General features: G+C 41.8%; 1 protein-coding gene across 1 annotated transcript; it reads left to right on the top strand.

Annotated features, from left to right (window-relative positions):
• Positions 1-1,801: 1,801 nt before the first annotated feature.
• Positions 1,802-9,036, top strand: MAGOH (mago homolog, exon junction complex subunit). The gene is made up of 5 exons (XM_084635950.1): positions 1,802-1,991; positions 5,114-5,172; positions 7,535-7,645; positions 7,977-8,059; positions 8,789-9,036. The coding sequence occupies exons 1-5, from the start codon at positions 1,865-1,867 to the stop codon at positions 8,886-8,888; spliced, it is 480 nt and encodes a 159-aa protein (XP_084492076.1). The 5' UTR covers positions 1,802-1,864; the 3' UTR covers positions 8,889-9,036.
• The last annotated feature ends 4,247 nt before the right edge of the window (positions 9,037-13,283 follow it).

Consider the following 13,283-nt stretch of genomic DNA (forward strand, 5'->3'; position numbering starts at 1 on the left):
ACTATTAATACAAAAAGAAAAGGAGTACTTGTGGCACCTTAGAGACTAACAAATTTATTTGAGCATAAGCTTTCATGAGCTACAGCTCAAAGCTTGTGCTTAAATAAATTTGTTAGTCTCTAAGGTGCCACAAGTACTCCTTTTCTTTTTGCGAATACAGACTAATATGGCTGCTACTCTGCAACCTATTAATACAGTGAATGTTAATTAAAGTGTGAAGTGACACCGCTTGCTGTTGGAGAAAGGGAAATGAAAACGCAAATAGTTTTGATGCAACTCGGTTTCCAAAGAAGTTAGTGTTGACTTCATACTAATCCACAACTAAATCATCCCAGCCAGGGCTTTGTCAAGCCTGACATTAAAAACCTCAGAGGAAGGAGATTCCACCACTTCCCTAGGTAACACATTCCAGTGTTTCACCACCCTCCTAGTGAAAAAGTTTTTCCTAATATCCAACCTAAACCTCCCACACTGTGACTTGAGACCATTACTCCTTGTTCTGTCATCTGCTACCACTGAGAACAGTCTAGATCCATCCTCTTTGGAACCCCCTTTCAGGTAGTTGAAAGCAGCTTCAAATCCCCCCTCATTCTTCTTTTCTGCAGACTACACAATCCCAGTTCCCTCAGCTTCTCCTCATAAGTCATGTGTTCCAGTCCCCTAATCATTTTTGTTTTCTTTTTTCATTTTGTTGTCTTCCTACCAATTCAGATTCTCTTCCCTTCTGCACCATTGTACCTAGTCTTCGCTTTGCTCCCTTGTGATTTACAGGGCAGTCTCTAATCAGCGCCAGACATGAGCGAATGTGACATAAAGGTTGTGTGCTGCCTCTGCTGTCACATCAAAAGCTGCTACCAGTAAATTTTGCTCCCAATTATTGACACATAACGATTTTTTTTTGGTACATAGTCAGAATTTGTTACTTTCTTCAGTATTTGCTACATCTTACCTGTTACAATCTCTGGGCTGGGGTCGCAAATTTTGACAGGGCCTCAAACTAAAATTTCATACAGATAATGACTTGTTTATACTGCTCTGTATAGTATACACTGAAATGTAAATTCAAGATTAATATTCCAATTGATTTATTTTATAATTATATGGTAAAAATTAGAAAGTCAGCCATTTGTCCATATTAGTGTGCTATAACACTTGTATTTTTATATCTGATTGTATAAGCAACTAGGTTTTAAGTGAGGTGAAACTTGGGGGTACACAAGACGAATCAGACTCCTGAAAGGGGTACAATAACCTGAAAAGGTTGAGAGCCACTGTCCTGTAGCACCTCAGCACATTATATCAGACAGAGAGAGCTGCCCTATTTACGCATTGGGATGCCTGTGCCTTTAAGAACCCAGCCTTGGGAAGCCCATGCTGAGATGTACTATCCTGTGAGAAGGGAAATAAAAAAGCCCCTCTGCCCCCGTATTTTTGCAAACACAGCAGGTGGCTGATCTCAGCGGGGGTAACTGTTACCCCCCCATGCTGGGGTTTTGCCCCGTCACAGTCTGGCAGCGCCACCCCCTGGGCTGAACCCCAGCTCCTAACCCCACCCCAAGCCCTGATTTTGCCCTGAAGCCGATCTCCTGGCCCCAGCTGCTTGACACCCCCCGCCCGCCAGTCCATTCCCCCCTCCGATTTGCCCCTTTGGACCCCGCTAAGGAGCACCGGCAGAACCGAACCGGAGCAAGAGCAGAGTGAGGGCAGCAGCTTCAAAAGCTGCTACTGAGCACGCGCAACTAAGCCGCCGAGCCTCCGGCATTGCGTCATTACTCTGCGCCTGCCCGGAAGCTGCCCCTCCGCTCCCGCCCCTGCGCAGCGTTGTTGTGGGGCTGTCTGGTCTCGCGGGCCGGACGCGCGGTGCATGCCGGTTTCTCGGCGGTCGGAGCGGAGTCGAGTGGCCATGGGGAGCGATTTCTACCTGCGCTATTACGTGGGGCACAAGGGGAAATTCGGCCACGAGTTCCTGGAGTTCGAGTTCCGGCCGGACGGTGAGGGCCGGGGGCCCGCGGGGGAGCGGGGCAAAGCGCATTGGCTCCCTGGCGAAGGGGGTGGCACATGGCTGCCGGGGCCGGGGCGGGCCGGGGCGGAGGGGCTCTTCCGGGGGACGGACAGGAGAAGGGCGAGATGTGCGCCCACGGACCCGAAAGGCGGGGGTCTGCGGGCACTGCCCGGGCAGTGACCGCCGAGTCCCAAGTTGTGGCTGCTACGCGGCCCCCAGCTTTAATTGAAGTGGTTTCAGAGGAGCAGCCGTGTTAGTCTGTCTTCGCAAAAAGAACAGGAGGACTTGTGGCACCTCAGAGACTAACCAATTTATTTGAGCGTGAGCTTTCGTGAGCTACAGCTCACTTCATCGGATGTCGTCTCAGCTACGAAGCTGCCCCAGGCCCCCCTGGCAATCGTTGTGCTTTCGCTGCTACCATCACTTATTTGTAGAGGTTTTTCTCTTCCCCTGCTGCTTTGTGAAAGACCCACACAAACGGGAGGGGAACTGAACAGGGGGTATATAGGAAGGAGAAGGCGGCACTGGACTGGGATTTGGAAGATCTGGATTCAATTCCTGGCACTGCCACAGAATCCTCCTGTGTGACCTTGAGCAAGTCGCTTAATCTACCTGTGCCTTCCTTCCCCATCAGTAAAATAGAGAGAATACTGCCTTTTCTCCATCCTTTGACTGCTTGGGGTTTTTTAATCTGCAAGTACTGATTGCAGCCCCGGTGGAGTCTTCCCAAAAGCTGGGGAGCCATGGCCCCCCGCCTCCTCTGTGGCCCTGCCCCTTCTGCCTGAGGCTCTGCCCCGGCCAAGCCGGAAGCTGGAGTGGGCCAAGAGCCAGGGACCCTCTACCTGCCTCGGAGAGGGGAGGGCAGAGAGCAGCCCAGAGTGTCTGTGCCCCTGGCCAGGGGAGGTGGAGGGTTCACGGCTCCCCACAGCTGCATGTGTGGCTCTATCCCCAACCTGGCTCCAGCCCAGGGATGGGGTCTCGGAGCCGCAGCCCAGCCATGGTAAGAGACGCATGGCCAGGCAGCTGTGAGGGGCCGTGGACCCTCCACCTGCCCTGGGCGGGGGGGCCCAGGCTCAGGGACATGGGCTGGGGACTGCTTTCGGCCCTCCCACCCCAGGCAAGTGGAGGGTCTGTGGCATCCCCCGCTGCCCGGGCTCCCCAGCTGGGCTCCAGCTACTCATGGGGCATCATGGGGAAGAGGAGGTGCACCTGTGGTGAAAAGTGAATGGGCCAGTCCTGTCCACTTATAAAAAGCAGGAGGGCCATAGTGCTCTAGCCCCCCCACCCTGGTGCTGATGACTGATTGTTACTGTGTATGTACTACATCCAGGAGGTGCTAAACTGCACCTGGTACGTTTGGGTACCAGCTATGATGGGGTACTATAATAATACAAAATAATAAGAGTTCTAAACATTCAAAAGTGATATTTATCTTCACTTGGTGTTGTCCCTTAAAATAATAGGTAAAATCTGATTTCTTTGACTAAATATTGTCAAAGTGTTGGTCATAATTATATTAACCTATTACAAAAAAATCTTGTTACTAGCGAATTCAGAAGTGATCATTAAATGTTGCTAGTGCAGTTAATTGCCATATTTCCCAGTATAATTGTAGTGCAAGCCCTCTAATCAGTTGCGTAGTTTTGAAATAATAGAAAATACAAATAAAGTCCATTGCAGCTATTTAAACATTTACAACTCCTGCCTTCCAATGCTTTATGCATCAGTAATAGTCTGCTAAAAAGGGATTTAGGAACAGGTTTAGTTTCTTAGTAAATATTTAATACACCAATGTATTTGATTTCTTTCATTGAGCTCTGCTACCACAGGAGATTCTAAATTGCACACAATCTGAATCAGCTGAGGGAGCTCCACCTAGCCAGGTAAGGACAGCTGTAAAGTATAGATGGGGTTCTTATGGAATCCTACCAGCATAGGCTGCCTGGAGATATCCTGAATCTGCATCTTCCTGGATAACCTGGCTACATTCCTTCCCTGGCCAGGACTGCCAACTTTGTGAGTTACAGCTCTTCCTCTCAGCAGAGAAGAGGCTATGGGAGGCTTGTGCAGCTGCAACACTTCTACAGATGAGTATTCAGCTAATAGCTACCTTGTGAATGGGTCCACCTGCACGAACCCTAGAATAAACTGAGTCCCTTTGTTGAAAAACTTCAGGAACAAATGATGATGACCTTCATCGGGGTAGTCAATAGGCAGACCATGGGCCAAATCTGAACTGCCAGACATTTTTTGAACGGACCCAGAAATCTTTTTATTTGCTTATTATCATAATTGTTGTTGTTTTGTTCTTTTTTCTGGAGTCTGGACCTTGACTATACCTTGACCAAGAAATTTGGACCTTGACATAAAATAATTGACTACCTCTGGCCTACATCTATATAGCAGCTTTCATACGCAGGATCCAAAATGACTTTCAGGTGATCCAGAATCAAAATACAGCACCCTCTAAGATGTGGGAATGGCAGCCAGACCTGCAACTTGTCCCCACAACAGGGAGGACAGAATATAAATTTTGACAAGGGCATTGGAGGAAATCTTTATGCAACAATTTAATTGATTTGTTTTTATAGCTGTTTAATTAGGAAGTATTAGCAATCTTAAAAAATCACTACCATACAAGTACCAAAAATACAACATTTACCATTATATAATAGAACCTCAGTTTGTAGAGGTATTGTCCAATTTAAGCACTGGAAAGATAAAAGGCTGAGTCAACCTACTTAACACACACTAACAGTGGCTCGCTCTTCCTTTTATAAAAGGAAAAGGAGGACATGTGGCACCTTAAAGACTAATCAATTTATTTGAGCATAAGCTTTCGTGAGCTACAGCTCATTTCCGATGAAGTGAGCTGTAGCTCACGAAAGCTTATGCTCAATTAAATTGGTTAGTCGCTATGGTGCCACAGGTACTCCTTTTCCTTTTGCAGATACAGACTAACACGGCTGCTACTCTGAAACTCTTCCCTTTATGTGGCTTTCCATACAAACACACACTTTTTTTTATTACATTTTACAATCCTTGAATATAGACCATCGCAGAACATTGTCTATTGTAGTTTGAATCTAATATTCATCTTTATTTTAACAGGAAAACTGAGATATGCCAACAACAGCAATTACAAAAATGATGTAATGATCAGAAAAGAGGTATGTTTACTCAAATACACAAATACCGTATCTTTGAATGCTCTGCAAATAAATCTGAACCAAATAAGTGGTTTTCATGAATGTATATAATTGGCTTTTAACACTTAATCAAAGTGAGCATTCCTTTTAAACTGCTTTTTAGCTATAGTTACCCCATATGGCGCCATCACCATAATATCTAATTGTTATACCAATAAAATAAAAACCAGCAGGATCTTATTAAAGGGGAAAAGACAAAATGCCACATTTATTGTGAATACAGAAAGAATCTTAGTAAGCAGTTAGTTATAGCGATAACATTCCATTCAATTTCATATTTATTTACACATTCATTCATACACACACACACACACAGGTTCTGCAAGGTTGTTATAATAGTTACCAGCCTTAGAGTTGCTCATGCCAAGCCACTGGCCAGGTGGCCTGGAGATGAGGAGGGAGCCAGGGCCTTGTCAGATGCTCATCTGATGTTCCTGGAAGTTGGTTTGCAGAATCAGACCCCTAAGTTCTCACTTTCTAGAGTCCATTTTTATAGGAATTTCTTCCTATGCCAGTCTGTGGGAATTGCTTCATCATGCTGTTGCTGAATCAGTCAGCAGATGGCACATTCCTGATGGCTCCGTGCTGCCAGATGTTATCTTGTTCTTTGGTTCTCCCATCCTTGAGGCTGTTGGGTGGATTCCAGTCTGTCCTCCGGGGGTCCTCTGGTTATTTCCACTTAATGCCTTCTTCAGCCGATGGACACTGGATTCTTAGGCTGGCACATCCCTGATCATTCAGTTACTATCCACACCAAGCATCCATCCACATGCATCCTCTATCTGTATTTTAATCACAATTGTTAACAAAGCGAGATGAATACACAAAAGGGCGGGGAGTCTCTGGGTGCTGTTTCTGTTGTTACAGAGTATTGCTTTGAGTCTCTCTCTGTGTGAGTAGTTGTTGTTGCAAAGAATTGCTTTGAGAACAGACTCTGTCTTAGAATGTACTAACACAATTAGCAGCTTGCAAGTTTCACACAGAGAGGGAGAGAAACAGTACCAAAAACCAAGAGACCTTTTAGTTTAAATTCCAGGGTATTACTAATTATGGGGAATCAAACTCATCTGTGATTTTAATACAGAACTTCTTTAATATGATCCAACATAATGACCTCACAAACAGGAATTGATTTGATTAATTCATCCTCTTACCATTTCTATGACAGATTATAACTACTTTGCATATGGAGAAAAATTAAGGGCCTGATCCAAAGCCCATTGCAGTCATAGGGAAGTTTCCAGTTGACTTTGGTCATTCAGTCAGGTTACACAGTTTGTGCCAAAGCCATGCATTGAATCCTTGTTACCTGAATCTTAGTTCAGTGCTTTAATCATCCTTTCTGTTGTTTCCTTTTCTGATGCCACCTTTCTCCCTGTGTTCTTATTTACTTTAGGAATTAGTTTTATCTGGCATAAATGGTATTGTAATATTATTTTGAGTGTAAAAAAGTTGTCACGTCTAATTTTTTTTTAAAGGTTATTGTTCATTATTGTTTCTTGCTTAGTTGTACACCCTAGTCAAAACAGGGGATGGGGAGCAGAGAACATGCCGTAGAGTCACTACTCCCATACATGCACTTTTCTCTTCTCCCCTGAGACTAGATCCTCCTAATCTGGGTCCCTTCCAGAAAAAGTGACTGGGCCTTTTACTTCTTCATGACTAGAAGAGTTGACCAGGATCAACTAAATGCTTGGTGTCAGCTATTTATCTGAGTGCATTCAACACTTCTAGCATGGTAACATCCATAACATCGGAACAAATTCTGTTTTGTTAATGCTTTCTGTAACCTACAAGAAGGCTAATAAAAGAGCACTTCATTCATGCTCAGCTCATCCTAGATAGAATAAGGAAGAATAACTTTTGTAAATAGATTAGACATAACAACTTTTCTACAACCAATTTTTGGAGCAGAATAATAGCCTGCTTCTGCAAACCCTTACATGCCTGAATGCTCCTTATTTATGCATGTATTCCCATTGATTTCATGCCCAAGAAAGGGTAACTCAACTGAATAAGTGTTGTCAGAATTTGGACTTATGGTCATATATATTTGTAATATGGAGAGCTGTCTTGACAGTTTCTCTAACTTCTTATGAAAGCTGATAGTTCATCCTCTTATTAGTTGTACGCATTTGATTATTGAAAATCCTCATAAGAGCTTTCTGCATTTTGAAAGCGTGTGTTCTTGTTCAGAGATTCAGGGGCCTGAAATACTTTAAAAATGTCTTCAGCATGTCAACTTTCAAACATTAAGTACTTTTCTGTGCGTATGCATCAGCTCTTTGGTGTATATTAAGATATGTTTAAATGTTGCTTGTAGGCCTATGTACACAAGAGTGTGATGGAGGAACTGAAGAGAATAATTGATGACAGTGAAATCACAAAAGAAGATGATGCCTTATGGCCTCCACCTGACAGAGTTGGTCGGCAGGTTAGTAGCTTTTCTGCTTGCGTTATTAACATTGTTTTAATTTGGATTTGGTTGCTTGTCATAAGCATAACTGGGTATTTAACATTATTTGTAAACTGAAAGGTCCACTAGAATCTTATTTTTAACAGATCAGTAAATATGTGAAACTTAACACTGAGTAGTAGAACAGTTTACTCTGAAAGTGCGCGTGCCTGGGTGTTTGTCACATATAATGAGATTTGCTGTTTTTAAATGTAAAACCATTTTATCTCACTGCTTAAACTGTTCCTATCAACCAGCATAATTTTCAAGCAGTTCTGCTATTTGACTGTTTTTTTTATTTATTTTCTAGGAGCTTGAAATTGTAATCGGTGATGAACACATCTCTTTTACCACATCAAAAATCGGATCGCTTATTGACGTAAATCAATCCAAGTACGTAGTTTGTAGAGAATAATTCCCGTTTTGCCAAAATGGTGTCATTAATCAGGAATCTCTATTGTAACTACAACCAATTTATAAATCTACATTGGGATCACTCATTAATACATGATGATCATTATCATTCAAAAACTTCTGTTGACTCAAACTGACTCTTTTGGAGGATCCTCTGGTAATTATTACACTGCAGAATCTCATTCTTTTGTAGTGTAGAAAAATGACCTGCAAGGTATTTTGCAGACTACCTCTGTGAATTATAAAATATTATCTGTGCATAAAACCCCCAAAATGTATTAAGAGTCTGAAAAAATAAGAAATTATAAACTCTTACAGTGAAATCCTTGCCCTGTTAAGTCTATGGCAGAACTCCCATTTACTTCAACAGGAACAGTAGTTCATCCCTAAGCTAAACTAAAAAGATTCTGTAACACATGTTCCTAAAAGTCTGTGACGATATTAAACTAATATGTGGAACAAAAAGGCTTTACCTTTTAAAAGTAAAGTAGTGAATGTGGGCCAGACTTACAGTATGTGTCCTTCAGTCTAAGCATGTGTAACTATCAATTTACCACAGTAAAAAGCTGTACCAGACTGAACCATGATGTTTTAAGACGGTCACTGATGAAACAGAACAATCTTAGCACTGGCTTTTTTTTATGCATTTAGTTTTAGAAACTACTCTTGAAAAGACTTGAAAACTAATGTTTGTTTTTTGTCCTTTAGGGATCCAGAAGGGTTACGAGTGTTTTACTATCTGGTGCAGGACCTTAAGTGTCTAGTCTTCAGTCTCATTGGATTACATTTCAAGATTAAGCCAATTTAAATTGTATAATTTTGAATTTGTATTGTAACGTTGCAAGGGGTGGGATACTTTCATTCGTTATCTCTTCTTGGATAGAACTTTTATGTATGTTTAGGATTTTTTTTTACAAACTGTAAGTGAATGTCTTTAATAAAAATGGTGAAACCTGTATTTTTTTAATTTAAAAGTTGTCCATGTAATCAAGATCTCAATCTTTGAACACTGTTTACTTTCATTACAATATGTTTGAACACTGTTTACTTTCATTACAGCCAAGATGAGTGGCTTTGAGTTCCTGTAGATGAATTCAATATCTAGTTTTAGAAAAAAAAACGATATTTTAACTGTTCTATCCATTTAGCACTCCGGGGCAGAACAAATGAAGTTCTATAGATCCCTGGAATTAAACTCTTGTCAGACCTCTTAAGATAAATTTGTGTCCCAGTCTTTAAATTGATGCTTTGAGCATCAGTTAATGATCAGATAAGAACCGAAGCACTGGTTCTGTGCTGGCTTTGTTTTAGCGGTCTCAGTGATTGACATGCTATCAAAACTGACACTTTATAACTCTACTCTTTCCTGATACCTGCTCTTAAACCTCTGAATTGGAAGCTTTACAAGATTATTTGCTTTTTATGTGAAGGATTGATGATCAATTTCTTAAATATGGATCAATTTCCTTTTCTGTGTTCAAATTCTTGTATCTTAAAAGTATTTTAAAAATATTCTTATATACCCCATAAGTCTGCAGGATTCATTTGCTAAGGATATAATTGTGAACATGCAACACAGTAGCCCAGTTTGAGGTAACTTTGCCAAGCAAACAAAGTATATTTTAGGCAAATTATAATATGACCATACATGTGGGGAATATAAACATTTGTCTCGTTACATCAAGTATTTTAGGTTGAAAATGTGACCATCTTTAAAACTGTCAATCAGGTGGTAAATCAGCTGCATGTATTTAAAAGCTATCCTTTTAAAAAATGTGTTTGAAATCATAGAATATTAGGGTTGGAAGGGACCTCAGGAGGTCATCTAATCCAATCTCCTGCTCAAAGCAGGGCCAACACCAACTAAATCATCCTAGCCAGGGCTTTGTGAGGCCGGGCTTTAAAAACCTCTAAGGATGGAGATTCCACCATTTCCCTAGGTAACCCATTCCAGAGCTTCACCACCCTCCTAGTGAAATAGTGTTTCCTAATATCCAACCTAGACTTCCCACACTGCAACCTGAGACCATTGCTTCTTGTTCTGTCATCTGCCACCATTGAGAACAGCCTAGCTCCATCCTCTTTGGAACCCCAGTTCAAGTAGTTGAAAGCTGCTATCAAATCCCCCCTCCCTCTTCTGAAGACTAAATAACCCCAGTTCCTTCAGCCTCTCCGCGTAAGTCATATGCCCCAGCCCCCTAATCATTTTCGTTGCCCTCTGCTGGACTCTCTCCAGTTTCTCCACATCCCTTCTGTAGTGGGGGGAGCAAAACTGGACATAATACTCCAGGTGTGCCTCATCAGTGCCAAATAGAGGGGAATAATCACTTTCCTCAATCTGCTGGCAATGCTCCCACTAATACAGCCCAATATGCCATTTGCCTTCTTGGCAACAAGGGCACACTGCTGATTCATATCCAGATTCTCATCCACTGTAATCCCCAGGTCCTTTTCTGCAGAACTGCTGCTTAGCCAGTCAGTCCCCAGCCTGTAGCAGTGCATGGGATTCTTCCTTCCTAAGTGCTTCCTTCCTTGTCTTTGTTGAACCTCAGCAGATTTCTTTTGGCCCAATCCTCCAATTTGTCTAGGTCACTCTGAACCCTATCCCACCCTCCAGCATATCTACTTCTCCCCCCATCTTAGTGTCATCTGTGAACTTGCTGAGGGTGCAATTAATCCCATCATAGAGATCATTAATAAAGATGTTGAACAAAACTGACTCCTGGGGCACTCTGCTTGATACCAGCTGCCAACTAGACATTGAGCCATTGATCACTATGTAAATCCACTGAATGCATCCGATGAAGTGAGCTGTAGCTCACGAAAGCTTATGCTCAAATAAATTTGTTAGTCTCTAAGGTGCCGCAAGTACTCCTTTTTCCGAATACAGACTAACATGGCTGCTACTCTGAAACCTATGTAAATTGATGTAACCATTAAGATGTCCTGCTGTGTAAACAAGGGTATTTAAAAGAACCATCCTATTTGTTTTAGACATATTTGGTATATTTTATAAGTTTTCCATATTTATTTAAGACAATGAGTAGAGAATTTAATGTTTCTCCAAAAATCTGTTTTTGGCTCTGATAACTCATCTCTTTCAAAATAACTATTTAAAGAAATATTAAATACTGTGTAGAACATACTTTTAATATTTACAGCTCCAACAACTGAAAGGGTATATAGATATCTTAAAAACATTTAATTTATTTTTACTATAATTCATTCCTTTTTTGTTATACTCAGAAAACAAACACTTTCCCCCTACCATTGCAAAATTGAATTTGTTACTGACCAACATGGTCAATATTAACATTTAACAGTTGTCAAATGTAGCAATAGTTTTCCAGTCAAATGACTAATTACACCCTCAGTTAAGCTGCTGTACAATTTCCACTGAACTGAAAATATAATTCTACTATAGACCAAGTGTTGTATGTGACTCTCCTCTTTTCACTTCAGAAAACCAGTGGCAAAGTTGCTCCTAAATACACCAAGGGAACAGAATACAAATAATAGAAACCAAATACACTATAACAACCCACTTTGCTATTACAGTATTTTCCTTTGTTTCTCAGAAGTAAGTTTTATTCTATGAGGAAAAAAGGTAACAGGTAAGTGTAGCAGAACACTGCCATGAAACCAGAGCTTTTTTCCTATTTCTTGTAGGAGGTAGAGCTAGAGTCCTACTTCAGCTTCTGATAGGAAAGAGATCCCTAGACCCAGCAGTGGCTGTGCTTTAGTTGATCAAATGGAGTAATTAGAACTGGTATTTTAAACTTTTTTTTTTAAAGCATTCTAATGCTTTCTGCAGGACCCAAAACCAGCCCTCAAATCTTTAGAAATTTCTTTATGGTTAAGTGTGTTCTATTTGAAGACATACCCTTTCTTTAACATCATCCTACCAAGAAAGAGGAGCCAATCTGGAAACTTACTTCTGTGCATTCTTTAAATACTCCAGAAATTACAGTGTTTAAACCAGAATTCAAACCAAAATCAGAACACCGTTTTTCCTCAAATTATTTACAAGATCTCTTAGAAGCAAAGGGATTTGGAAATGTGACCATGGAGGCCATTATTCAGTTCCCCTGATCTCCCAAATTCATGAGCCCATACAAGTCTCCAGAGTGAAGACGCTAATAATGACTAGAGAGATGTTGAGAGCCCCAATTGATTGCCCGTGGGTGGAGCAATCTCTCCCCTGTAATTCTCCTATGCACACCTTTTTATTTACACTATACCCAGAAACCAGAATTAGCCCTAATTTTGAAACTAACTCTACAACGCAATTTGGGAAGTAATTTGCATGAATACTATCCCATAAAAAGGTACATTGAGTTCATGATGTTCAGGTTCCAATGTATTATTTCCAGCGATCACCCTGTGGGAGAAAAAGGAACCAACCATCTGCTCTGCCCTCGTTACTCTCTTACGGGCGCCACATATGCCCTTGCAACCGCTTCAGGTTTCCTCCTATCTCCCCACCTTTCCCTGGTTAGTTTACGAGCCACAGGGACGAGGAGAGGGAGAGAGTAGCCTGGAGTACTTGTGGCACCTTAGAGACTAACCAATTTATTTGAGCATAAGCTTTCGTGAGCTACAGCTCACTTCATCGGATGCTGTAGCTCATGTTACGAATTATACCTGATAGGACACGCACACAACTGCTGCGAATTATACCTGGTAGGACACACACTGTTCGAATCTAGGCTGAGGCACATAAACAAAGTCCACAACTGCAGAGTTCCCAAAAAACATCAAGTTTATTACGCTTGAGTGTGGTGCCCTCCTGCTAACCAAGAGGGGACCCCGAATACAGGTTATACAAAGGTTATATACTTTTTAGCAAAGCATGTTGCCCTCGTGCATCGGAAACCGTAGCCAATAAACAAACCCTTGTCTTATCTACACCTATCCCTGCTTGGTGCATTCCTCACGCTAAACCAGTATGTTAATTACACAGCATGGTCCTAAAACCGTGCATCAGTAACTTTTATTATCAGGATGGGAGGCCTCACATCAAAGGCCAGGAGATAGGGAGTTACAGACTGACAAAAAACAGATACTGGGAGTCAAGGCAGGCTGGAGATAAGGAGGAGGATTTTTACAGGGATGCAGCGTCTAAGGAACACTCCTCCTGGTGCAGGATGTGCTTGCTTTTAGACATGGTGGGCCCCAAACCAAAATGGAGTCACATGTGCTA

This window comes from Lepidochelys olivacea (genome assembly GCF_965140295.1).
Source record: "Lepidochelys olivacea isolate rLepOli2 genome assembly, chromosome: 8".
In the NCBI taxonomy this organism is placed as follows: Eukaryota; Metazoa; Chordata; order Testudines; family Cheloniidae; genus Lepidochelys; species Lepidochelys olivacea.

Excerpts from the sequence above, each read along its gene's own strand:
- MAGOH (XM_084635950.1), top strand. The coding sequence starts at position 1,865 with ATGCCGGTTTCTCGGCGGTCGGAGCGGAGTCGAGTGGCCATGGGGAGC. Across the intron at positions 7,646-7,976 it reads CTGACAGAGTTGGTCGGCAG|GAGCTTGAAATTGTAATCGG; the intron begins GTTAGTAGCTTT and ends TTTATTTTCTAG. Across the intron at positions 8,060-8,788 it reads ATTGACGTAAATCAATCCAA|GGATCCAGAAGGGTTACGAG; the intron begins GTACGTAGTTTG and ends TTTGTCCTTTAG.